General features: G+C 34.5%; 2 protein-coding genes across 5 annotated transcripts in view; one reads left to right on the forward strand and one right to left on the reverse strand.

Annotated features, from left to right (window-relative positions):
• The window catches only part of LOC306850240 (shootin-1-like), a 29,986-nt gene extending 14,498 nt beyond the window's left edge, over positions 1-15,488 (forward strand). The window contains exons 6-17 of the mRNA XM_079385757.1: positions 432-529; positions 864-945; positions 2,452-2,546; positions 2,699-2,845; positions 3,749-3,902; positions 4,394-4,505; positions 4,688-4,773; positions 6,247-6,353; positions 7,882-7,926; positions 8,066-8,192; positions 8,278-8,424; positions 15,220-15,488. Coding sequence (XP_079241883.1) covers positions 432-529; positions 864-945; positions 2,452-2,546; positions 2,699-2,845; positions 3,749-3,902; positions 4,394-4,505; positions 4,688-4,773; positions 6,247-6,353; positions 7,882-7,926; positions 8,066-8,192; positions 8,278-8,411 — 1,187 coding nt within the window. The 3' untranslated portion in view covers positions 8,412-8,424; positions 15,220-15,488. The remainder of the gene's footprint in view (positions 1-431; positions 530-863; positions 946-2,451; positions 2,547-2,698; positions 2,846-3,748; positions 3,903-4,393; positions 4,506-4,687; positions 4,774-6,246; positions 6,354-7,881; positions 7,927-8,065; positions 8,193-8,277; positions 8,425-15,219) is intronic.
• On the reverse strand, positions 15,410-24,530 carry eno4 (enolase 4). 4 transcript variants are annotated; one of them, XM_079385756.1, is made up of 13 exons: positions 24,272-24,517; positions 23,940-24,068; positions 21,947-22,146; positions 21,686-21,834; positions 20,674-20,843; positions 19,570-19,689; positions 19,352-19,423; positions 17,202-17,360; positions 16,943-17,068; positions 16,653-16,845; positions 16,443-16,489; positions 15,812-15,929; positions 15,410-15,731 (listed from the first exon to the last, which is right to left on the reverse strand). In XM_079385756.1, the coding sequence occupies exons 1-13, from the start codon at positions 24,473-24,475 to the stop codon at positions 15,643-15,645; spliced, it is 1,776 nt and encodes a 591-aa protein (XP_079241882.1). In that variant the 5' UTR covers positions 24,476-24,517; the 3' UTR covers positions 15,410-15,642. The 4 variants fall into 4 exon arrangements, with proteins under 4 accessions (XP_079241882.1, XP_079241880.1, XP_079241881.1 ...); XM_079385754.1 differs by having other exon boundaries at positions 15,411-15,731; positions 16,443-16,495; positions 19,561-19,689; positions 24,272-24,530; XM_079385755.1 differs by having other exon boundaries at positions 15,412-15,731; positions 16,443-16,495; positions 24,272-24,512.
• Between the last annotated feature and the right edge of the window lie 1,617 nt (positions 24,531-26,147).

Consider the following 26,147-nt stretch of genomic DNA (forward strand, 5'->3'; position numbering starts at 1 on the left):
CAGATATTAGACACCTTTGTCATTAAGTGTCTAGTTTTTGTGGCAAAAATGTAAATTTAGTTATGTACTCATCCTCAGTGGGGGTTTTTTGTGTGTGTGAAACATTAGTTTTTTTTTTGTTTTAGATATTAAATATAAAATATTTTACACTTTTACATAAAACAACAGTTCAAAGTGACAGACTTTCGAGTTGCAATTTTATATATGTGTTAAGTATTAAATGCAATTTTTAAAAGATCTTTCTATTGAAACAGCAGTTAAACCAAATTTGAAAGTGACCACAGGCTTAGATACAATAGCTTTTGTAAGAAACAGACTAAAAATGTAAGCTGCAGTTCTCAATTCATGTTTGGTTACAAGACACTTGAGAATTCAGGCTGTTTTGTACTGTAGTTTTTTTTATTAATACTTTTCTTGTTTATTTGTGGTAGAGCTGAGGGATAAACTAGAGGTGATCCTGGCTGAGAAGAAGCAGATTGCGATCGATCTGGAGACAACAAGAGAGCAGCTCTGCCAAACTAGACAGGAAGTATGTGAGAAAGGCATTTAATCTTGGGATTTACTGCATTAACTAACTACCCATCTTTAAGAAAGATCTACCATGAATCATTTTAAAAAATGTCTACAATATACACTCAAAATGTTATTTTTTTCTTAATGAAAAGTAAAAATCATGACAGAACGAAAATGTTTTTAATGTCTTTAATGTTAACCTTTGCCATGTTTCACAGTGGCTTTCACTCAGAATAATGACTACCAAATAGAAAAGAGGGATCTGTCTTTGTGTCATGTTGTTCAGTGTTTCAGATGAACCAATTAAATACCCAAATAAATGAAGCTCTCACTCTCCCTTTCTTCCTAAGCTCCTGAAAGAGAAGCATGATAATACTGTTTTAATAGCTGAAACATTCCAACAAAAGAAGCTCTTGGGAAAATACAATAGAGGTCAGTTGTGCTTATGCTCTCTACTGTATCCCCTTACATCAGCCTCTCTGTCACTCTATCTCTACTGCTTTCCAGTCCAGACATTCATTGATCCTAACACACTCTGGTACATCTTCATTGCATCATTTTCAAAGTCTATACTGTGTTTCTTGTATACAATAACAATAAGTCATACAGTATTTGTATGTAAATCTGAGTGATTTCTGACACCTTCTGCTTGATTATAGACTCGTAACAGATTATGCAAAAATCAGATTACATAATTTTTCACAAATATTTTGTTTGTGTGTGTTTTGAGTTGTTTAATCGTTTGATGCATGAATTCGGGGGTCATCAAACTTGATCCTGGGGGGGACGATGACCTGCAGAGTTTAGCTCCAACTTGCCTCAACAAGTTTGAGGCAAGTTGGAAGTTGCAAACTTGCAAGTTTGAAGTATACCTAGTAAGACCTTGATAAACTCTGCAGGACACCAGCCCTCCAGGACCGAACTTGGTAACCCATGCAAGAATTAAATAAAATAAAAAATCATAATGTCATAATCTTGTCACTTTAAATAAAGAATTATATTTCTGGTCTTCTTTTGTTAATAATGATATATCTGAGAGAGTTGCACTCTGTTGCAGACAAAAGAAGATAATGTTGTCATACGATGCCGTTCAAACGTTTGGAGGAATTACCTTTTTTTTTTTTTTTTAAGACGTTACTACTTTTATTCAGCAAGAATGAATTAAACTTATCAAAAGTAAAAGTAAAGAGATTTATAATGTTACAAAAATTTCTATTTGAAATAAATGTTGTTCTTTTGAACTTTCTTATTATATTATATTTTTGTATCATTTCCACAAGTGTTAAGCAGCACAATATTGTTAATAAGAATTATCTTTTTTTTTTAACAACCAAATCAGCATATTAGAATGATTTCGGAAGGACCATGTGACGCAGAGGTTAATGGATGCTGAGAATTCAGCTTTGCCATAACAGGAATAAATTCTATTTTCAGTTTTTAGAATTGTAATAATATTTTACATTATTGCTGGTTTTAAAAAAAATTTTTTATCAAATAAATGCAGCTTGGGTGGGTATAAGATACTTCTTTCAAAAACATAAAAAACAACCCCAAACTTTTGAACAGTATTTTAAATAAAAGACCTGTAAAGAGGTCTGAAGTAGAATAATGGATAAGAGCCAAAGGTCATCATTAGACACTATTGTCTGCTTAATAGCCAAATCTGAACTGCCTCCATAGTTAAAATTCCATGATTGATTCTGCTATTTTCCTGTTTATCACTGTGAAGTTGCTTTGATACAAATCTGTATTGTATAAAGCACTATAGAAATAAAAGTAACTTAACTTGATCATGCTGATTAAATGGCACATTACACCCTAAAATGCCTTTTAAAGGTCTATGCCCTGTAGTGGATGTCATCAGAAGGTCAACAGGAATTTAAATTATACCGTAGACAAGATATATAGAAAAGCTTACCTGTATGTGTATGTGTGTAGTCTCTCAATATGCTCTAGATGAGTTTGAGGCCTTGCAGGATGATCTAAAGCTTGAGAGGGACCTGCGTTCTGAAGCAGAGAAGTTTGCACATGAGGTAAAAGCTCAGTTTGATTTGATTTCATAATTACTATATTGAAATGTATAAAACATGCTAGGAACTCTTGAGTATTTATGGATTCCTGGAATATGTTAGTTAAGTGGTGTTTGAATGTGTGCTTATCTCTCTGTCTCTGTGGGTGAATGAAGATGCTAGTAGAACAGAAGAAGCTGAAAAGACAAAGCCAGATGTTGATCCAGAGTGTGTCTCCAACAGAAGCTCTGCAGAAAGCTCTGGCAGAGATCAACACACTCACACACACTTTAGAGACACAGAGACTGGAGCATCAACAGCAGGTAATAAACACACACACACACACATTAATCCCCACACTGTCCTTTAGGTCACAGTGTCCTGAGAGGGTGCAGACTGAATGTCATTAAAATAATAACAGACAAACCAATCAAATCAACCATACAACCCCCTCTCAGTGTCACACCAAAACACACACGCATACACACACAGACACACACACACACACATGCAGTTCATTATGTGCCTTTCTAAAAGAAGGAATTAGCGGTATTCTGCATTTAAACAATCATTAAAGGATCAAGGAAAATGCTGGAGTCGACATGACTCACTCACTTCATGGTATTTGTCTGCCATTACTATAGAATTTAGTCAGAGTATATGACATATTTAATATGACAAGAGGGATGGAAGTACAGTCATTATGTTGTAATGCCTTAAAGGGATGGTTCACCCAAAAAAGTCATAATTTTGTCACACACACGTACAGTGCAGGCTTTTTATAGTTAACTAAAAGTACAACTACAAACCTTAACTGAAATCATTTTATATATATATATATATATATATATATATATATATATATATTAAAAAAAAAATTATTTTATTTCAACAAGTTGCCAAGGCAAACTAAACTAAGACTAAAAAACACACAATAATAAAAACTTAAAAAAACAGAATTATCACAAGTTTATCTAAAGTTGAAATAAAAATTGAAAATATATTAAAGACTATAATAGTATCTCAGTGACCGTAAAAAAAAAAAAACACTGGTCCAGTGTCCAAGCTGCTGTTTTCTATATAGTGAAAGTGGAAGGAGGCCTGGTCACATTTCATTTGATGGCATGATGGGAGAGTGTTCATTTTATAAGTGAACTAAGCCTATACCTTAAAGTTCAAAGATCACATTCTGTTTTTAAAACCCATGTTTTGTTGGTGGATTCCAGGTGAAGGCTCTTGAAGAGCAGATACATGGCAGTGAATTAAAGAAGCAGCTGACAGCGTTACAGAGACAGACTGAATTGCTGGATGAGGAGAGAAAAGAGTGGCAGCACAAACACACTAAAGCTGAAACCGAGGCTAAAGACCTCAGATTCACAGGTACCACGTTAGGGGTCAGTTTTTAGATTTTTGAAAAAGTCTCTTATGCATACCAAGGCTGCATTTATTTGATCAAAAATAATACAGTAAAAACAGTAATATTGTGAAATATTTTAACATTTAAAATAACTGTTTTCTATTTTAATATATTTTAAAATGTCATTTATGTCTGTGATCCAAAGCTGAATTTTCAGCAGCCATTAATACAGTCTTTAGTGTCACATGATCCTTCAGAAATCATTTTAATATGCTAATATTTGGTATTTAGGAAATCTTTTCTTACTATACTCAGTATTGAAATGAGTTGTTCCTCTAAACATTTAGTGGAAAACATCTTTAATAAAAATAGAATTTTCAAATGAAAAGTGTTTTATTTGGAATCGAAAGGTTTTGTCACATTAATAAATGTATTTGTTGTCACTTTTTATCAATGTAATGGATCTTTTGAACAGCACTCTAAATAACCCAGTGTTTACATCTGTGTTTTGCAGTGGAGGAACTGAAAAAGAAGGTCTACAACCCACCACCAGCTGCCCCAGGACCCCCTCCCCCACCCCCACCTCCTCCACCTCCACCCCCTGCCTCCTCAAGCAACCCACTCAGGTGAGTGTCTATTTGTGACAAAATGAGGAAATACAACTTAATAATAAAAAAATATCAGATGAAAACTGCAGTCAACAGGCTGTTTGCTCATCGGGAAGTTTCAATGACACATTTATTGTTCAAACAGGAAATTTTGCTTTAGTTCTCCTTTTTTATTTTTATTTTATCTCTATCTCTTATAGCTCATTACTCTCTATGCTTCGTAAGAAAAAAGATGTGAGCACTGAAATTGCATTAGTGGAGAAGGACTCCTCTGAGAAAACCCCAGGTAAAGAGCGAACAGCCATCAGAGTTCATTTCCAATCTATAAACCTGCTCAGGTTAAAAGTTTTGCTTTATAATAATTGTATTAATAAATGGAAAGATTACATAGATTGATAATTTAAAAGCACAGTAATCAGCGATGGCTGATGGTTCAAGGTTTTTTCTTTGTTTCGTTTCATTAGCAGGGCTGCCCTGCAGTTTTGTTCACCGTCGAGCCACATGAAAGATTTCAGATGTTTATGTTGACCTTTTTGATCAGTGTTGAATATCAGTTAAAATGTTGCAGTGCATTCCGTCAGATGGAAAGTAATTAATGTACACCGTTTCACATAGAGCAAACTTCTGTTCTTCATCACAGCAAAAATGAAAATGAAAGACTTGGGTCAAGTTCAAGTTTGTTCTTAGCCATTTCTTTCAGACTTACACTAAAAAACAAGATGGGAGAGAAAGAGGAAGAAGACTTGCAGCTTTTTGCTGAAGGACAAACACTTGTACAGAGTTTGGATAAGTCATTACCCATTTATTCAAAAGAAAAATAGACAATTCTTCAGTTATTGGCATGATGTTCAGTTTTATAGAAACTGACTGGTGAACTTTAGCCTTCCTTTTATCACTAGTGCTTGATTTTCTTTTTCACTGGGTTTGAATATTTTGAAGGAATGGTGATCTTTCCAATGGACTGACTAAAATTCTTTCACATCCTATAATAAGTATAAGTTCAGGCCAAATCTTAGATACTTTTGTCGAATGATTTCTTTCAGGCGTTCTTGTTAATATTGAACAGCATTTTTATGATCTCATATGAATAGAAAGTTGTTATTGGACTATACTCTAGCTCTGAAACGCAATGCCAATTTAGTGCCTTTGCAAAAGAGAATGTTTTTAGAGAGATTTTTATCATGTCAGAAAAACATCAGACTGGTAAGCAGATAATATTCACATTTTTTGTTACAGTTAATGACAGCATGACTAAAAGTGTTTGCCAAGGCCACTAAACAAAGACAAAGATCACAGATCAACTTTCTTTTGATTTTTTTTTTTATGATATTTGTGCACATTATGATATTTATCTACATCTCTGTTGATCTGTTTAAATGTTTTAATAGAAATCCCATTTGTCTGTCCGTGTGTGTGTGTGTGTGTGTGTGTGTGTGTGTGTGTGTGTGTGTGTGTGTGTGTGTGTGTGTGTGTGTGTGTGTGTGTGTGTGTGTGTGTGTGTGTGTGTGTGTGTGTGTGTGTGTGTGTGTGTGTGTGTGTGTGTGTGTGTGGGGTGATGGCGCAGTGGATAAGACGCATGCCTTTGGTGTGAGAGACCCGGGTTCAAATCCACTGTGAGACACCAATGTGTCCCTGAGCAAGACACTTAAAACCCTAGTTGCTCCAGAGGCGTGCGACCTCTGACATATATACAGCAATTGTAAGTCGCTTTGGATAAAAGCGTCAGCTAAATGAATAAATGTGTGTGTGTGTCTGACAGAGAAGGACATTAGACAGCAAGCTGTGGATGAGATGATGCAGCGCATCAAAAAAGGAGTTCAACTGCGACGTGCTTCCCAGAGAACCAACAGAGCCAAACCAGGACCGGTAGACATTTCATACAAACACAAAAACACTCACTACTTTAAACTTTCTTGTATTCAGTTAATCAGTGTCATTAAATGAAATTACTAAAGATATGCTGATGAAATATTTAGCAAGGACCTATTCAATTGATCGTGAAAGTGAAAAGTAAAGACAAAAGATTTATATTCCAAATAAATGCTGTTTTTTAAACTTTATTAAAGAATCCTGTTAAAAAGTAGCATGATTTCCACAGAAATACTAAACAGCACAACTGTTTTTAACATCAACAAGAAATGTTTCTTGAGTACAAAATCAGCATATTAGAATGGTTTCTGATGGATCATGTGACAGTGAGACTGGAGGAATGACTGCTGAAAATTCAGCTTTTCCATCACAGAAATAAATTACATTTTACAATACATTAAAATAGAAAACAGTTATTTAAAATTCTAATAATATTGCACAGTATTACTGTTTTTGCAGCCTTGGTGAGATTGGACATTTTTTTAACTATTCACACTAAATTAACATTTTAAAGGGGTCATGAACTGAGAAACCAAAATTCTCTTGATCTTTTGACACATAAGAGGTCATTGTACAATAAAAACATCCTGTAAGTTTCTTTCTCATTAATCTAAAAACAGCTTATATTAAAGGCAGTCTACCAAAACGACAGCTTGTGAAATGTACAACTCTATGATGTAACAGCACAGCTAAACACTGCCTCCACAGAGGAAGATCAATGCCTGCTTCGACATCACTGCCTGTTTAGCCCCGCCCACTGGTTCATGCATGTAGTGTTCGAGAGAGGCGAACGCACAGGTCTGCGCAGAAACCAACTGATAAAGATGGCTCTGAAGACAATAAGATGCGGTGCAGTGCCAAGTTGTGGAAAAACTGTCCCTGAAAAACTGATCCTAAAGTTAGGAAAGAGTGGATGATCTTTATTTTTAATGAGGATCCATTCCAGACCGCGTCAGTAAGAACTTGGTCTTTTGTTCACTTCATTTTACTGTGGATTTGTTTGCAAACAAGTCATAATTCAATGCAGGATTTTCAGAAATAGTGAAACTAAAAGACGACTCTGTGCCGACAATATTGGATCCGACAGTAATGTTGCAACACACAAGTTTGAGTGACTGTTTTTATTATGTGGTTACTATTGCTTTGTCTGTTAAACAGATTGTTTGATACGAGTATTTGGGCATTTTTAACCTAAATCACAGCAGCGTCCATCTGTGAAGGATGTAGGCTGTCAAACATACACCAATCACCGTGTTAGCCAATCATAGCAGTTGGTGTTTACTTCCGACTAGTCTACAATCCACCACACCTATTCAAACAGAGCGTTCTGATGAGGGGGGTTAAAAACAGGACAGAAAATAGCCTATTACTTCTTTAAAAATCTTGATAACATTATAAGTGGACCTCATTATAACATTATAAGAGAACAGTACAAAATAAAAAACAGAGACAGGTCATGACCCCTTTAAATATAATAACATTCAATTACATAGCCTGCTTAATTGTTTCTCTGGTTTTCCTGCAGAAAGAAGGGACAAATTCTGCCATACAGGAACTTCAGGGAATCCTGGTTAGGATTGCTTTATTTCTTTTTATTTTATTTATTTGATTATTACTATTATCACTTATTTTATATGTAAGTATATATGATTTTCACTGTAATTCAAATGTGTTTAAAATTAGCTATAGTAATGGAATCTTTCTGTTAGAACTCCGCCAAGCGTCCCGGCCCCTCCTCCTCGCCTGGGACACGCCCTCCATCGCCATCACAGAAGTCTGAGCTGGAGAAAGCCCTGGAAAGACGGAGGGAAGCACTGAAGGCTGCAAAGAATAACAGTCAGTCAAATACACACACACTTGAGCACATTTTCTGTCTCTTGAGCCAGATCATCAGTTTAACTTTTCAACCCTTCCCCTCCAGTGAATTCCAGTACTGCTCTGGATCTGTCCCAGATTAATCAAACCCAGCAAGAACCAGGCCAGAACACAAGGGACCAGGACACACTGCAATGCACAACAACCGAAATATGCACTGATCAACTCAAGCCTTCATAGGAGCTCATAGGTTGTGAGTATCTGCTCTTTTATGTAGAGCCATGTATTTATAAACCAAAAGAACTAACTAAACATATGATTAACAAATCATAATGCACTGAATTATGTACTGTTTTTTCCCATGTAATACTTGCAGAAGCCATAATGAGACTTAACAGCATCAAGCTGTTTTTTTATATGCTCATGTTTATTTACTTGTGTATTTTATTTATTTTAATTTCTTTTTGGCTGGGTCAAACTATTTACACCCAATTGTTAGTTATTTTTCTCTTTTGTTTGGTTCAAAGAGTGTCTATATTTAATTTCCATATCCATAACAAAATATTTTTTATATAAACTATGAATCAGTGTTTTAGCATAAACTATCTTTCAATTAAATATTAAAAAAATCCTGAAAAAATTTTGATTTCCACAAACATTGATAAAGAACTCACCCATTTTCAACTTCATAATAATAAAAAATGTTTCTTAAGCATCAGCATATTAGAATGATTTCTGAAGATATCTGAAGCTTTGTCACCACGGGAATAAATTATGTTTTAAAATGTATTAAAATAGAAAATATTTATTTTAAATTTAAATTATATTCCACAGTATTGCTGTTTTTTTTTAATCAAACAAATACAGCCTTATGAGCATTTTTTTTTTTTTTTTTGCAACATTTTGCAATTTTATTTTTTGAAACAATGAAAAAGAATGTTTCTTTTGAATGTGTACATGCCACTTATACAAGAAGCTGTCAGTATGAAAGAAGTAATTGCAAGAAACCTCAGATATTATGGCAATTTTAAACCATTTTACTATAGCAAATTTGAGCATACTATTCTTCACAAACCAAATTATCTAAACTGTCAGTCCAAAAACATTTGATAGCTTTATACTATTACAGCATGTCAACAAGTTGAGTCTCTTTTCACTTCTTTTGGGAAAAAGTTGATACTTGAAGTGCTCTGAAATCCATGAAGTCTCCGGAGCTGTGAAAGAGCAACCCCTAAAAAATAACTTCTGTTTGGAACAAACATATTAGTCACGCTATATTAACTTGAGAACATTTAAACATCTATAAGTGGTATAATGTTTTTGATTTTCTTGGCTTTGAATGTCGGTGAGTGTTTAATAGTAGTGAAACGAAATCCCCTCCGTCCCACTGTCTACCTTGGCTGGACAGTCCTCACTGAACAAAGTCATTGACACATGCTTTGTCTGTTTGAGAAGAATTTCTAGAGGGGCGTTGGTGACTAGCCTTGAACATGTGCCAACCTAGTGTGTTCTCAAATGGCTTTGGATAGACTAGTATTAACCTTAACGTCCTGCTCGGTAATTACAAGGCACTGATGTGAACTTATCCCCCTTTTAACAATCTTTTTACTGTTTCATGAACCTGGATATTTTTTCAGGTTCAGCGCTGGTCTTTCAGAGAATTGGCGTTTTCACCAACATTATATAAGAGAAGCAATTTTGGGTCATCAATCACACAAGAGACAAATTTTTTATATAACAGACAATGAATTGATGCTATTTATTGACTGAGCTCTAATTAAATGTGTTATTCTTTTTCAAATGGTCTACATGCCGACATGACAATAACATGCTACTGAACAGAATATATAAAGCAGTTTAGTTTAAATGGGTGGCTTAAGTGAAGCATTTTAAAAGCATGTATAGGCACGGGCCTGAGGTGCTTTCATTTATGGCATATTGAGAGAGGCGGCTGATCTTTGTGACTCTCTAAATGCTTCGTTTAAGGAGGTCAGACTTTTGTGAAGTGTTGTTATACAGAAGAATACTTTTCTGAACCCCTTGAAAGGTTCATGACATTTCTTTTCAATTTGAAATGTGAAGTTCAAAATGTTCATATAGTCAAATCATGATTACATTATTTTTTTCAAATAACATAAAATCTACTATATAGAAAAAACTGATAATGACATTTTAATGCACCTCAGAGCTTTGACTGTAGAATTATATAAAGTAAGATTATTGTTTTTTGAAAGACATCTTTAATGCTCACCAAGGCTGCATATATCTTGATCAAAAATACAGTTAAAAAAGTAATATTGCAAAATATTATTACAGTTTACCGTTTAAATAACTGTTTCCTGTTTGAATATATTTTAAAATGTAATTTATTCCATCAGTGTCACATAATTCTTCAGAAATGTTTGTAGAAACATGATTAAACCATGATAATATTTTTAGGATTCTGGTTAATAGAAAGTTCAAAAGAGCAGTATTTATTTAAAATAAAAATGTTTTGTAAAATTCTAAAATGTTTTGACTGACATTTTGATCAATTTAATGGAGCCTAGCTGATAAAATTATAATTTATAATAAAATTAAATTATACTGCCGTCTAATTTTGGATGATAGTGTTAGTATGCGTAAAAATAATTGAATAAATAAAAACATTTAAAGTATATAAGACCTTGATTTGAAGGCTTTTTTAATAGTCCGCAAGGCTGGAAAATCATTTAGGATGGTTTTAAAGCATCGGCGTTTGACTTGAGGTCAGTGATGAAGTGTTTTCTTTGCCCGCTTCTATTTCTCATTTTCTAATGTAAATTTGATCCTTGAAATGTTGTATCTTTCCCCATCCAGTCCACAGAGAAGCGTTTTATTCCATCCAAATCGCACACTAAATGCAGTGACGTTTGTCATGCCTCGTTACACAACAGGATTTAATTTCCTTCGGTGAGCTGCAGCTGCTGTTGTTGTTGTTGTGCTGTGAAACAGGAGATGTGTGTGTCTGCGCTGAGGCTCAGTGACGCCTTTCCACTGCATTCACACACTTAGCCACAATTTCCAGTGCGGCTTAGAGCTCTTCATAGGGTTAAATCTTCCCGGACACGAGATTAAACTTTATTCCCTCTCACTCTCTCTCTCTCCCCTTTTCTCTTTTTTTTTTTACTCTGTTCCTCACCTGACCCTGGCCTGCAGCAGAGAATAACACACACTGTACACTCCAATTCAAGGCTGTGTTTGAAAAGCATTTTACAAATGTGTTAGTGTGGACCGTCATTGTGTTTTGTGAATGAAAGAGCTTTGTGGAATGTTGTTGTGCCGTTTCAGAGCTTTGAATCTTTGGGGTCCTGTAAAAGCCACGGGGATTTATTTGTTTGTAATGTGAATCTGGTAAACAACAATGTTAAATGTGGGTTAAACTACTGTTGTTCATGAAAAATTATCACATTTTGACCGTCAATATCAGAGATATTTCAAGTTTCTGTAAAAAAAAAAAAAAAAGAAAAGTATTTTGTGTCGGTGCAAATAGCCTCATGGGCAGCACACCGACATATAGCGCCATTGTGCTACGGGCGTCCCAAGTTCAAAACCCAGCTCGAGGACCTTTCCTCTCTCTCTCTCGCTCTCCCACTTCACTTCCTGTCATCTCTACACTGTCCTGTCATAATAAAGGCAAAAACACCAGATATAAAAATCTTAAAAACTAAATTTCTTTTGTATAGGCAATAAGTAGTTTCTATACATATATTTTATAGGCTATTTTTATCTTTCAAATGTTCCAGTGGTACACTTTTATTTATTTAAATCTAACATTACATGTTAATGTTCAATTAAATAAAAATTACATCTTATGATTGCCTGACATTGTACATTAAATGGTAAAATATATTTGTTTATATATGAAGAATTAATTTGCAAAAATGGATAACTCCTTTAACAATTTTCAAAAATCATGTTTTTCATTGTGCATTCCAATTAATCTCAATCAAACTGTGGTTCGGTTATTTTGATTAGGTTAAAAAATAACAAAAAAATACAGCTAACTAACACAAGCGTACATATGTGACCCTGGAGCACAAAACCAGTCTTAAGTCGCTGGTGTATATTTGTAGCAATAGCCAAAAATACATTGTATGGGTCAAAATTATCCATTTTTCTTTTATGCCAAAAATCATTAGGATATTAAGTAAAGATCATGTTCCATGAAGATATTTAATTTCTTACTGTAAATATATCAAAACTTAATTTTTGTTAAGTAATATGCATTGCTAAGAACTTCATTTGGACAACTTTAAAGGCGATTTTCTCAATATTTAATTTTTTTTGCAGATATTCAAATAGTTGTATCTCGGCCAAATATTGTCTGATCCTAACAAACCATACATCAATGAAAAGCTTATTTATTCAGCTTTCGAAAAATTGACAAACATGTATCAGGATAATAATAACCTAATAACTTTTTATTTGCCATCAAAGTGAAATTACTAAACGTAAACATAGGAGCCTAATAAAAATGCTCATTTAAAAGAAAAAGTCTCAGATGGACTTTTTGCATCTGAAGTCTCTCTCTATATATAATGTATTTATTTTTTCAGAGGTTCCATTTAACATTATTTAACATGAACATACCTCTAAATCATTTTTTAATATTAATATCAACATTTACTAAGACATTATTCAAATCAAAATTTATATCTGTTAATATTGGTATTATATTACCATAACAGACCTGAGCTTACATAAACTAACAATGAACAGTTAACAAAGATTAATAAACAAATGTACAAATGTATTGCTTGTTGTTAATAAGCAAAACTTAAGGTTCAGATGTTCAGGACTATATGAGCAATAGGTGTTGTCATGATGGATTATTGATTTCACATTTGCAAATGGCTGTTTTTTTATACAAGGCAACTAATATTGTCAATATTAGTTGTTAGTTAATGTATAATCTAACGTTAACTATTGGGACCTTATTGTAGTGTTACTTTTATTATTAAGAGTGTAAAGACCATCGACTCTACCGTGCGACTCCACCGGGCAGGGACACCGGCAAGGGATAGTAGTATCGCTTTTTATTTAATTTTTTCATTGATATGTTTATTATTGAAATGTTGTTATATGCATGTGTCAATTTTATTTAATTTCTTTATTTTCTTAAATATGTGGGTAGATAGTATTTATAGAGTTGTAACTTTTTAGTTTTAGTTACTTTTTCTTATTTGTAAGTCGCTTTGGACAAAAGTAAAGTAAAAGTAAGTAAAGTATTATCATTATGATAATTTTTATTATTGGATTTATGTGTGACCCTAAATCTAGATGTGGAAGAGATCACAAACTAGGATCATAAACATTCTAGCATCTAGATCCTTTTAGAGTGAAGTTTTCTATGAGTTCCATCTCCACTCCCCAACAGCACTCAAAACACAGTCAATAATCGACTCACATTTTTACTAGCTCTTCTTTCCCACACGTAGCATATTTTGATTTGTTGATGTTTCCGGTTCAGCATTTGTTGAAGATGCGAGGTGTAAATGAGTAAATATCTTGCTCAGTTGCAGTCTCTCTCGTCTTCTGGTCTACGTGTTTTTCTTAATCGACGTACTATAAACATTCTGTCAATCTCGACAAGCTTGTAATCATAAAACGCCACGCTGGGCTGTTGCTCTGCTGCTGTTTGTCTTTGTTTGCTTTTTATTGTGTTCTGTAACACTTGTCCTGCACTTGTTTCAAAACCCTAGTCAAGCAACACAAAACAACCTCTATTGACAGAATCACAATTTAGAGCCCAGCTTGTGTGTATATGTGTGTGTAAAACACTTAATTTAGCCTGTTTTGTTAGTCATTTTGTTTATTTTTCAAACAGATTGATTGCCTGGTGGGGAGCCACAGTAACTTGTAATGCTGGTCTCAAATCTCTGTCTCTCTGCGGATGCCCCCAGCACCCCCTCCTCTCCCGTCATGTGCAAATAGCTGGGTTTTTTTTTTTTTCGTTTTTTTTGTACAGATGTCACCCATTGTACACTTACAAAATGCTGTCCGCTCTACATCATGTAAGTTTTGTGTATTTTGAGGGCTGTTTCTCTCCCTAAAAAGTGCAATGCTAGTAAATTCATGATTTCTATAAATCAATTAAGAGGTAAACAAGATAACGAACATGTTGTGAGTTGATTAGGAGCTGAATGTGTCACATTCTTGTGGTCTATAGTTTTGCAGCACAGCTGTGGGTTTGTGTTTTCTCTCACTTGTTAACACAAAACAGTCCATTCACACTCATTCACAGAAACACATAAACAGACACAAACACTTGTATGAAGCGGACACTGCTGCCCTTTTGAACAGGCTGGATAATTGGCCCCATTCAGTCACTGTGTGTGTGTGTATTTGTGTGTGTCAGTATCTGTTGTCTGTATATAGTGAGGAGAGGATGTGGAGAAGGAAGTGATGGGTTGTTTTATGCCTCTTCATCAATGAAGAATAGCTTTGATTTCTAAAAACCTGTCTGTGGGGTGGGGAGACAAAAAGAGGACTGAGTTCACTGTCTGAGTTTTTGGAAATTGCAGAGGCATTTTAGAATTAAAAACAATAATAGTAAATATATAGTTTATATACATAAATGTTATTAAATTAATAAATTATGTACTTAAATCTGAGGTGCAGTGTAATTTTTCACAGGGTATATATATATATATATAACTATGTGTAACATATATATTTATATATAATATAAATCATATATATATGATATCATATATATATATATATATATATATATATATATATATTTGTACCAATAGCCAACAATACTTTGTATGGGTCAAAATTATAAATTTTTCTTTTATGCCAAAAATCATTAGGATATTAAGTAAAGATGATATTCCATGAAGATATTTTGTACATTTCCTACTGTAAATATCAAAACTTAATTTTATGCATTGCTAAGAATGTCATTTGGACAACTTTAAAGGTGATTTTCTCAATATTTAGATTTTTTTGCACCCTCAGTATATAGTATAGTAAATATATGTATATAATATAATTTAAATTTGTGATTTTTCTCTTACAGGTAAATCTGGAGCACATTGAATGAAAACGTCTTCAGGAAGGAAAATACTGACACATTACACACACACAGACAATTAACTTAATTTTGTGGACAATCACACAAATTATATGGTGGGCAAGTCTATGTGGAAATGTTCACTGTGACTACTGTGAAAATTATTAAAATGCATTAAAAATTGTGGGTGGGCTTTATATAAAAAACATGTTTGTTTATTTAATAATGTTTTTAAATGTATAAACCATCTATAAGCACTAAAGCATATCACATAGAAATATGTTGCATGTGATGAGTCAGTTTACAGTCTTGCGCTAAAAATATATTTTTATGTGAATTGTAATTAATATGCATTTTGTTGTCATGCAGTCAGGTCAGACAAACCCTACTGTGATAATGTCAGGCAGACAGACAGGAGATGAAGTCACATCAAGTAGAGATGGTCACAGAGTCACAGCCACTTCCGGAGTTAAGTGTTTCGGAAAAATCTGACAGAGGCTGTTTTTTTTCTCTAGCACCTGAAAAACACAAAGGTACTATACAGTGTTTTCTTAATATGCTACTTAATAGTACTTGCCATTATGTGAGAGAACCGTACCCAGGATCCCCTCCTGCTCCAGTTCCTCTTCTATTGCCAACAGACGATTATATTTCTCCATTCGCTCTCCTCCTCTCAACCCGCCCAGTTTGAGAAAGGACACGCCTGACCCTACAGCCTTTAAACACACACATACGGTGAGGTCCACGAGACAGCAACTGTGACTCAAAATCTAATCAAACCTGAAAAGTTTTTGGATTTTGAAAAATGTAAAACAAATTAAATGAAGAAATATTCTCCATTATAGGTCACTAATCAAATCAGCTAAATTGTGACATTCCTGTTAATTTTTGCAGTTTTTTTGCAGTTTTTGTTCAAATTATCCTATTACAATATAGTTTGTAATGAAACATTTTCTACTAAATTAGAAAAATTATTGCTCTCAGTTCTTTGGACTCAATCATACATTTGGTGTGTGTTCAGCAACACATTTAATCTACGGTATGATTAAAATGTAATTTTATGAGCTGCATCAGTTGTTAGACTGGTATGTTCATTGGCACATATTCAGGAACTAAATGAATCTGATTTCACTATTTATTTTTATATTTTTATTAAAAGACTTGATCGGAGAATGCATGCCACTGAGAAATGAATTCCCTAAAAAAATAATGAATTGTGGTCAACCCACCAGGTCAACAACTGATTTATCGCCACTGCCTGCAGCCAGCATCGTCTCTGCATCTCAGTGTGCATAGGGAAGAGTTACATACTTATTACAGTTAATATATTTAGACTTTGATGTTATGCTTTTGTCTAAATTTTTGTCAAAGCGAATATGCCAGAACACAGATTTGAGTAAAGCACTCTTTCATTCTGTTTGCTCGTGTTTGGAGCCTACCTTTCTGCTCTGCTATGGTTTGAATAAGGTCAGAGATGGTCATATCACTGTGGTGCCTAATAATGACCCTGGTGACCCCAGGTGGGAGGGGTTTCGCTTCACTCCAGCGATGACAGAGATTGGATGCAGCATCAGCAATCAGGCCGCATGACTGACCAATCACTGAAGCCAGACTCTCCCACTGATCTACATCCTAAATTCAGATACATGCTGTCAGTTCAACCAGATAAGCTGACACTTGGTACACTTTTACTGCTTTATACCGATAAAAAGGGGATAAATAATCTCACCTCTTTCCTGAAAGGATCAATAAGGGATGTGATAGCAGGATATTTGTTAATCAGACCCTCGTACATTTCCACCAATTCATCTGGGGATTTGTGACAGCCTGATATCACCTCATACTTCCCACGTGACTAGAAGACAGCAAGAGAAACTTTTAAAATGGTTACTGTATATTATTTAAGCTTTCATTTTAAACTTTTGCAGTACTTGTTTTGGGTGAATGTGAGAATAATAATTTCCCTGTTCTTTCTTCCCATCACTCACATAGTCCATCAGGCCGTGTGCTGCACAGTTTATAGCCAAGCGCAGGTCTGAACCCAGAGGCAATGCCAGGTTAGCACATGCCTCTGTGACCAGATCAAGAGCCTGTTCTGGATGTTCAAACCCCACCTGTAACGCTCCCTCTTCTGATACACCAATAGGCTGAAAGACAGAGAGAACAGGTGAGTGATAGAGAAATATCATATATCATAAATGAAATACTGGCAACATATGGCAAAACAGAAATGGTTCTGAAAAGTTACAGACAGTATACTAGCTTGGGACCATTATCTTGATTGTTATTAGAGCTATCACTGAATTACTTTACATTAGTGCTGTCAAACGATTAATTGTGATTAATCGCATCCAAAATAAAAGTTTTTGTTTACATAGTATATGTGTGTGTACTGTGTATATTTATTATGTATATATAAATACACACCCATGCATGTATATATTGAAGAAAAATATGTTATGTTTATATATTAACTATATTTATATATAATAGAAATTATATGAATATAAATATATACATGTAATTAATTATGTAAATGTAAATATTTTCAAAATATATACTGCATGTGTGTGTATTTATATATACATAATAAATATACACAGTACACACAGATATATTATGTAAATAAAAACTTATTTTGCATGCAATTAATCGCAATTAATCGGTTGACAGCACTAAAACTTTACATACACTACTGTTCAAAATTTGCGGGTTATTCATTTTTTTTTTTTTTTTTTTTTTTTAATGGTTGCTGTTTTTGAAAGAAGTCTGTTATGCTAAACATCAAATGAAACTTCAGAAAGTCTAATATGCTGATCTGGCTTTCAAAAAAAGATAAAAAATATATCAAAAATTGTGCATGGGCTTTATTATTTATTCATTCATTCACACGTTTATCATTATTCAATAATGTTCTTTGTCAAAAACATAAGTCATTTATAGGCACTAAATATTTCACAGGATTGTGATGGATGAGATGAGTCAGTTTACATGTTTATTCTTGCATTCAAAAATATATTTTGATATAAATTATAATTACTGTTAATGTTGTTGTCATGAAAACAGGTCAGACAAACCTGTATTGAGGCCTGTTTATTTAATTCAGAACTGACTTCTTTCAAAAGAAACTTTTCTTATTATTAATTTTAATTAATATGATTCTGTGATGAAAATTTAAGTTCAAAATATCAGCATTTATTTGAAATATAAATATTTTGTAATATTATATATGTCTTATATACTGTCACTTTTGATCAATTTAATGCATCTAAATATAAAATATTCAAATTTTAGACACCAAATTTCTGAATGGATATGTAGCATTTAGTCTTTTATATTTATTTCACAGTTTGTGTAAATATAGCCAAAATGGTTGTCTAATTTGCATATTAATATGTAATTATAACTACAGAAACAATACATTTACTTCTCTCCTTTCCATAAAATTGACTTTTTGATGTCAGACATTTTTAAAAACCAAAGAGAGGCAGTAATCACAGCCAAACACCTATCTCTGAAAAGCCCAGGATGTGCTCTTCTACAAGGTATATCTACGGCATGTATGGTTTTAGAGAAATTGATGAAAAGCAAATTACACCAATTGCTGGATCCCAGGAGGTTATACCAGAAAATCGTAAGTTTGTGTGTTTACTGGGAGATGATATCCCATTGATAATCCATTATGCATCCTTACAGAAGCCATTTCTCCACTTCTGGCAGAATTCAGTTCCACCTGTGAATAAAACTCACCTGAACAAGCTCAACTGAAAACCAGGGTACATTAGAACTAAACCAAATCCAGCACTCCTACCCTATGTTATGAAGGTCTTTACAGAGGCTATAACATTAGTGCTCTGAGGTTCCCACAATGCACAGTGCAACAGTAATAGCCTCCCATCTAAACATAAATCTATATTTATTGTGTGACACGCTGATAAGTGGTTCAATCGCCATTCATAAGCCCTGCACGTGATTGAGGCCTGTTTATTTCATTCAGATGGTGATGTGCAGATAATTACCCCATCAAAGCATAAAAAACACACGTAATTTATGTGCTGCTTGATGCTTTTGTGTGAGCCGGAGCATAGAACATTATGTCCCTTTGTCAAAGAGTCAAACCCTATGAGAGCGTCCTTACCCCAGCTTTATATGCAGATCCATTCAAAATTCTCGTCATTTCACACTGCAGCTCAAGGCCCATGCCAATGACCTGCAAGGCCAACACACACACACACTAAAGATAAGCGGTATGGACACTGGAGCAGTGAGCAAAGCATTAACACTTCTGTGCTGAAAACAGCCTACTTTATTAAAAGAGTGTTTGTTTGTGTTTAAGTGTTTTTATACTTCTCTGACTCTTTGTGATGAGCTGGGCATGAGGATGACCTCCTCCAGCAGGTTGAGTTTACCCGCAGAGTCCTTTCCACAGCTCAGAATTGTAATCATGGGTGCAGGCAGGTGCATCTCACTCTGAGCCTAAAGCGGTTCAAAGGAAATGAGGAAGAGGATAAAAGGAGTTTTACATCGGTATAGTGTTCAGTGTATTTCTATCTAACAAGTTAGAACAAGTCTTCTCCTGTAATGCAATTCCTCAAGTACTCAAGTTCATTTCATGATTAACATGCATGACGTGTCTGTGTATTTACATTCACTTTAAAAATTAGTTTCTTCATTGGAACAGATTCTTGAGAAATTTAGTATAGAGAAATATAGTATATATATTAATATTATAGTACTGCAGTGAATGGGTGCCGTCAGAGTGAGATAAAAACATCACTGTAAACCACAAGTAATCCACTCTTTTGAAGTAAAAAGCTGTGTGTTTATGAGAACTTGAATATGTTCACATGGCTTTTCACTTTATAAGACATTAATTGATGAACTGGTGACTTCTGGATTATTGTGGTGTTTTTATCAACTGTTTGGACTCTCATTCTGACGGCACCCATTCACTGCAGAGGATCCGTTGGTGAGCAAGTGCTGTAATGCTAAATTTCTCCAAATCCTTTCCAATGAGGAAACAAACTCATCTACATCTTGGATGGTTAAGATTCGAAATTTACTTTTATATGAAAAGTGACAGTAAAGACATTTAGAATTTCAAATAAATACTGTTCATTTGAATTTTCTGTAAATCAAAGAATCCTGAAAAAACTGCAGAACATATGAATGCATGTTTAAGCAGAACAACTTTCAACACTGAAGATGATAACAACACTAAACCTTTCTTGAGCACTAAATAAGCATATTAGAATGAATGTGAAGGATCAAGACTTGAATAATTTGGCTTTGCTGTCACATTAATAAATTACATTTTAAAATAGAAAAGTTATTTTAAATTGTAATCACGTCACAACATTACTGTTTTTACTGTATCTTTCTTTAAATAAACGCAGCCTTTGTGAGCATAAAAGTGAGTATAAAATCTCACCAATTCCCAACTTATGAATGGTAGTGTACCTTTGGGACTCTGACTGATGTGATATGTTGGTATAAGGGTTCTCCTAGAAGTCTGGCAGCAGTTTTTGCCACAGCCAAAGAAACCACACCCACTGCCGTAGCCCCTGGCAGTTGTGGCACTGGGGTCTCTGCAGGAGGGAGGGGCTTCTCTGTGCTGTTTACTTTTTTACCTGAATATAAAAAGAGTGATGGCAGAAAAAAGTGCAGGGGATGGAGAGGTCATTGAAGGATCTGCAGTTTAAAGTGCACCGTATTGTCTTATATCATCTAAATCTTAAAGGAAAGCTGAAACATCAAAGTTTTCTGTTCCTGATTATTTCTCTTGCAAAAATGTCCGATAATGGTGAGGTTACGGAGATTAAGTGAGAAGCATTTAACTGAGTGTGCGATGTCGACATTGCGGCCACCACAAGAGAAGACCCACTCCATGCAGTATAAAACAGCTTTTTCTAGGCCACTGATATAACTGAAGGCCATCATTTTAAACTTATTTTTCAAAAGTACTATTCATTTCTGTAGGGGTAAAAGGTTTTTAAAAATAGAAAAGGTTAGCTGGGGCACCTTTAAATCTGTATACCTTTGAGTTGTCTAAGATTTCAAGAAAGGCTGGATTCAATGAAAAGGTGAAAACAGTGTCACCGTCACAAAGAATGATACACATGTGATTCAGTACAAGCTGCTAATGTATCTGAGAGCAGCTCCCAGTAGGCTTTCTATGAAACAGAGAAGTGTGGAGTCCTTCAGACTGCTTTTACAACAGGTCTTAGATCAGTGAGATGACAGGAGATTGGCTAGAATCCTGTCTTTGAATCCCACAGGGTTTTTGTTTTTTTTGACTTGCTGAACTAAGATGGGTTGTTGTCCTCCTGTGGCATCCTCACTTAACCTGACTCTGATCCCTCTACTATTCTGATGTTTTTATTGTGTGATCTCAAATAATATGTAACATCAGTGATGTTTTACTCTGCTGCTAAATACCCTTTAAAAATGGCAAAATAGTAAGCTTCTTTACCTTTATCACTCCCTTTCTTGTCTTTGGTAGGGGCAGGTGTGGGAGTGACCTGGGGCGGAGCCTCAGACACTGATTCAATCCTAAGCTCATCCTCCTTCTCTATGTTAAGACTGTCCTTGTGCTCCAGGTAACGTGCCATGAAGAAATCACTGCAGGCAAAAGACACAACCTCAGTCGTGTCTGTGTGTTTTAAAGCATGTCATATCATTATCATATCAACCTTCATGTTCTTTGAGTGATGCTTGTGTATTTTGCGATCACCTGAGTAGTTTGTCTACATTGGTTTGATCAGTGGGGTTGAAGCCTTGCAGCATTGGACTGAGATGCTCTCTGATCCACTGCAAAGCTGTGGTGATGGACAGACGTTGCTGGTTGCTGTTAGAAAATGGCTCCCCTGACTCTTCCACACCATCAGCCTCCAGATCATCACTAGGGCCACTCATCACTGCACTGCATACCACCTGTGATTTACACAAAAAGCCACTGAAAATGTGCCCCCAATGAATTCTTCTGTATTGTATTTGGAAAATCTGATATAGTTATTCAAATCTATTGTAGGCTTGTTCAATTATAGTTCAAATTCAATTCTTTTTAACCAGCTAACTAAACTATTTGACATAAAATAAGCAGTGTTATTTTGGTAATATTGATATACTGCTATAGTATTTATTAATATTTTAAATTTGTTATTTTATATGTTCAGTTTTAATTTATATTTAAAGTTTTTGCAATGTGCTTTTGACTGAGTTTCATGACTTTTTTAATATTTCTGTATAACTCTCATTTTTATTGATTTAGTTTTAGATGTAGTAATTTTAGTCATTTAACTTAAACCTATTTCAGGTAGTTACCAAGGCAAAATATATAATTTTAGTTTTTAATGTTATTTATTTATTTATTTGTCTATTCAATTATTGTTATTATTAGTTTTGCTTTTTTAATTACCAAAAATGTTATTTAAAACTAAAACTATTTTTAAACTGTTTGTAATGGTTAGAAAAAGTTATTTTCAGGGGCCAAATGTTGCAATGGAATATAATAAAAAACTTATTTGCACACACACACTGCATGATATTTCAGCTTAAAATTCTCTAGCTCATTGAGGATGGATTCTGATTGGCTGTCAATGTTTGTATCATTCATCAGCTCGAAAAAATCGTTCTGAAAGTGATTCTAGCGATATCATTTCTCTGTGGCTTTATCGTTATAGCTGTGTTGTGGACTCTGCTATTCTTTAATATTGAGAATGATTTTAAGAACTATATCTTTATTGTTATCTTTATTGTTCTTGGAGTGAACGGGGCTTAAGCCTTTTAAAAACTATATACAGCTATTTCTTCTAAAATGAATGAATCAAGAGGCTCATGGTCGGGAATGCAAGCCATTTCAAAATTCAAGACTGAAAAGACCAAGGTCTGAATATAGCAATCTGTACATGAACTGTTGGCCCTGATGCGGCTATGTGCTGAAGTTCACCACTTGATCTTTGCATTTCAATGTCAAAATGTGTGGATTTCATATTGAAAACAATGCATTTCTTGCACCATAAAGGGAGCAGCAAATATTCTCTGCAAAGATGACTGAGTTTGTGTTGGACCAATGCTAAAGCAAGGATCAGAAGAAAGAAAGCTCTGTTGAAAAGTGTGACATTACGCTCCAGCACTGCCCAAACACTGATATGAATCTCAGCTCTCCCAGCTCATGCCTACAGCTGGCCTGTTCCCTGTCCCAATGTATTACTATCATAATCTCTAAATGTGCCAAACTAAAACAGCAGTACTCTCAACTGCAATATGGCCATGCCAGTAGGCATAATGCTTACTTAGCAAACATAAACAGAGTGATAGAGAGAAGGAAAAACAGATGGAGAATGAGAGTCAGAGAGTGATCTGATGCTCATGATTTGTTGTGAGGCACGTGCGTCACAGTACAAACGCGCACGCTCTCCTACTCTAATCGTTCTGTGTTGTCTGTGTGTGTGCGTGAGTATGTGGACCTTAATTTATTGTGTCACTACAGATTTCTCCTGCGAATTGTCCAGCATGGTTCAAATGGCACGAGGTGAAAGGTTACAGGGCGAACAGCTTCCAGTTTCTCATAACCATCAAAACAGACACTTAGATCTGATATTCACCTTGTTGCCTACAAAAATCAACCTTAATTTCATTATTTTAGGCCTACTTACTACAACACCTAAGGGACAAATTAATAGCTGCTCCGCAATGTAGGAAACGTGGATGATTTCGGAAAATACCTTTTCCTCATTTCTGATGATGCAGTACACTTGGGTCTTAACTGCTGTCAATCCTCTTCCGTCAAACACCCCTCTTCCGGTGATTTTACTAATCACAGGAGTATAGGAGAGACTGGAAAAATAGTTCGCCTGAAAAAGAGCAGCGGGCAGTTATTGATTTCAGTTCATTATGTTGGTCTGTAATTATGGGGATCTGACCAACATCAATATTGACTTAACCGGACAAGACGCGATGGCAGAATTGTCATTTATAATTTTACAACAGGTGCAATTATAATTCTAAAATAAAATGTTTACAGCTTTAATATCTCAAAAGCGTATAGGTTTGTTACCAGATAACCGTAGATATCATCCGGCTTCTGACAAAACATCTCGTTCAGGACGTTTTCTATCTTCTGCGGGACCCCGTTGGACCTGTAATACTCTGCGGCCTTGTTCTTTAAGTCGTAAAACTCCTGGTCCTCTTTTGATACATTGCTATGGCTCAAGAATGCTTTATATGACATGTTTGTTTGGTTCACGGTGTTTACAGTCATTCGCTGTCATGTGCGCGTCCTCGCAGGCTTTGTTGATGATCTGCGGTTGCTCGGCAACCTCAGAAGTAACATCGCGAGAACTGAGTCTGCGTTCCTCTTTCATAGTTTAATATAAATTTTAACGCTGTTGTGGCCTCCATAAATCTAACAGGACCCTCAAATCCTCTTGATTTTAAATTAATTTAATAATAAACCTGATAACGTATTATCAGACATAGAATATTTAAGAAAGAAAAAAAACGTTACAGAAAAGAGTAAATTAGCACGTCGCATTTACAATTAATATAGACTAAAATAGTTTCATAGAAGCCTTTGTAGTGTATTTTTAACATTTTTATTTTGTTTCAGAAAAAACATGATCCAACATATTTTAACATATTAATCAAAATATTTGGCCGCATTATGATTTGGTTCTCAGTGTCCGGTTGTTGGTTAAGAGCTTTATGAAACCAGTGGATTTAACACTTTCTAACATTAATCTTACACTCGAGGCCCATGTGTTTCTGTAAAGTAGACACGATATATTTTATGGAAACCCCTGAATGTACATGTTAAAAAATAAAACAAAAATTAAACGAAGGATGCGGTAGGTAGTAGGCTAATGTAAATAATCCTCTATGGACATTTTCGTTTTGAATAAACAAAATTATATTCATCCACTTAATGAAGAAAAGACAATTGGTCAACTAGCCTATTTTAAAAATAAAAAACTACTACTAAAGATTATAATATTAATATGAGTATTTGTTGAAAAATAATAATAATAGGCCTAATAATGTAGGCCTATTAATATATTATTGTTTGTAGAAATGCTATAAAGTATGGATGCTGCTGCGTAACCCATAAAGACTGTTATAATAATGTAGTAGGCCTAGGCCTATTGCATGAGTCCACATTAATTATTCTGCTAAGTGCCCAAGTGCAAAAGTTGTTGCCATTAAAAGGTATTTTGTTTGGATGGAAATAATAGGCCTATACGGCAGGGCGCTACTGACCACTAATGTTAACCGAGGCTTTAATTTGATATAAAAGACAATCTGTTTCAACAATCTGCCTTGCAGCCTGCTAAAACTAGCATTAATGACAATTTATTGTGTTTATTTATTTACAGCCCCTTATCTCTTTAAAAACAGAATGCATGTGAAGTCCTGCTGAAATTGAAGCTATTTTGAAATAATTCAGATCATTTAAATATTTTAGGACATTACAGATTTTTTTTCACAGTATGAAAGAAAGCCGAAATGGAAATAAACATTTGTTTTAGCTCATTTACAAAGTTCACTCTTTGATGTTGATGGAACTAAAGCGTGTAATTCCATAGTCAGCCTACGCAGTTTTGAAAAGTCCAATACAAAGTAGAAGCTAATTTATATAATAAAAAAGTAGACCTACTATTTTAGTGTTTAATGTATATTTTAATTGAAATTGCATACACTTCTTTCGAAATTTATATTTTAAATCTTGCTTTTGTTTGGTTTTCTAACATTTAGCTGTGGGTGCGTGGGCTCTTTTAATATTTTCAATGCAATGCAAATGATTAAGCTAATTAAGCGCATATGGATATATTTGGAATGTTTTGATTTAAGGGTTCAAAGTGTGTTTTATTAAAAATTTATTTTTCCAGCACACATATTAGATCTTTTTCCCGCTGTTGACTGTTTTATTAAGCAGG

Source organism: Barbus barbus (assembly GCF_936440315.1).
Source record: "Barbus barbus genome assembly, chromosome: 30".
NCBI classification, from domain to species: Eukaryota; Metazoa; Chordata; class Actinopteri; order Cypriniformes; family Cyprinidae; genus Barbus; species Barbus barbus.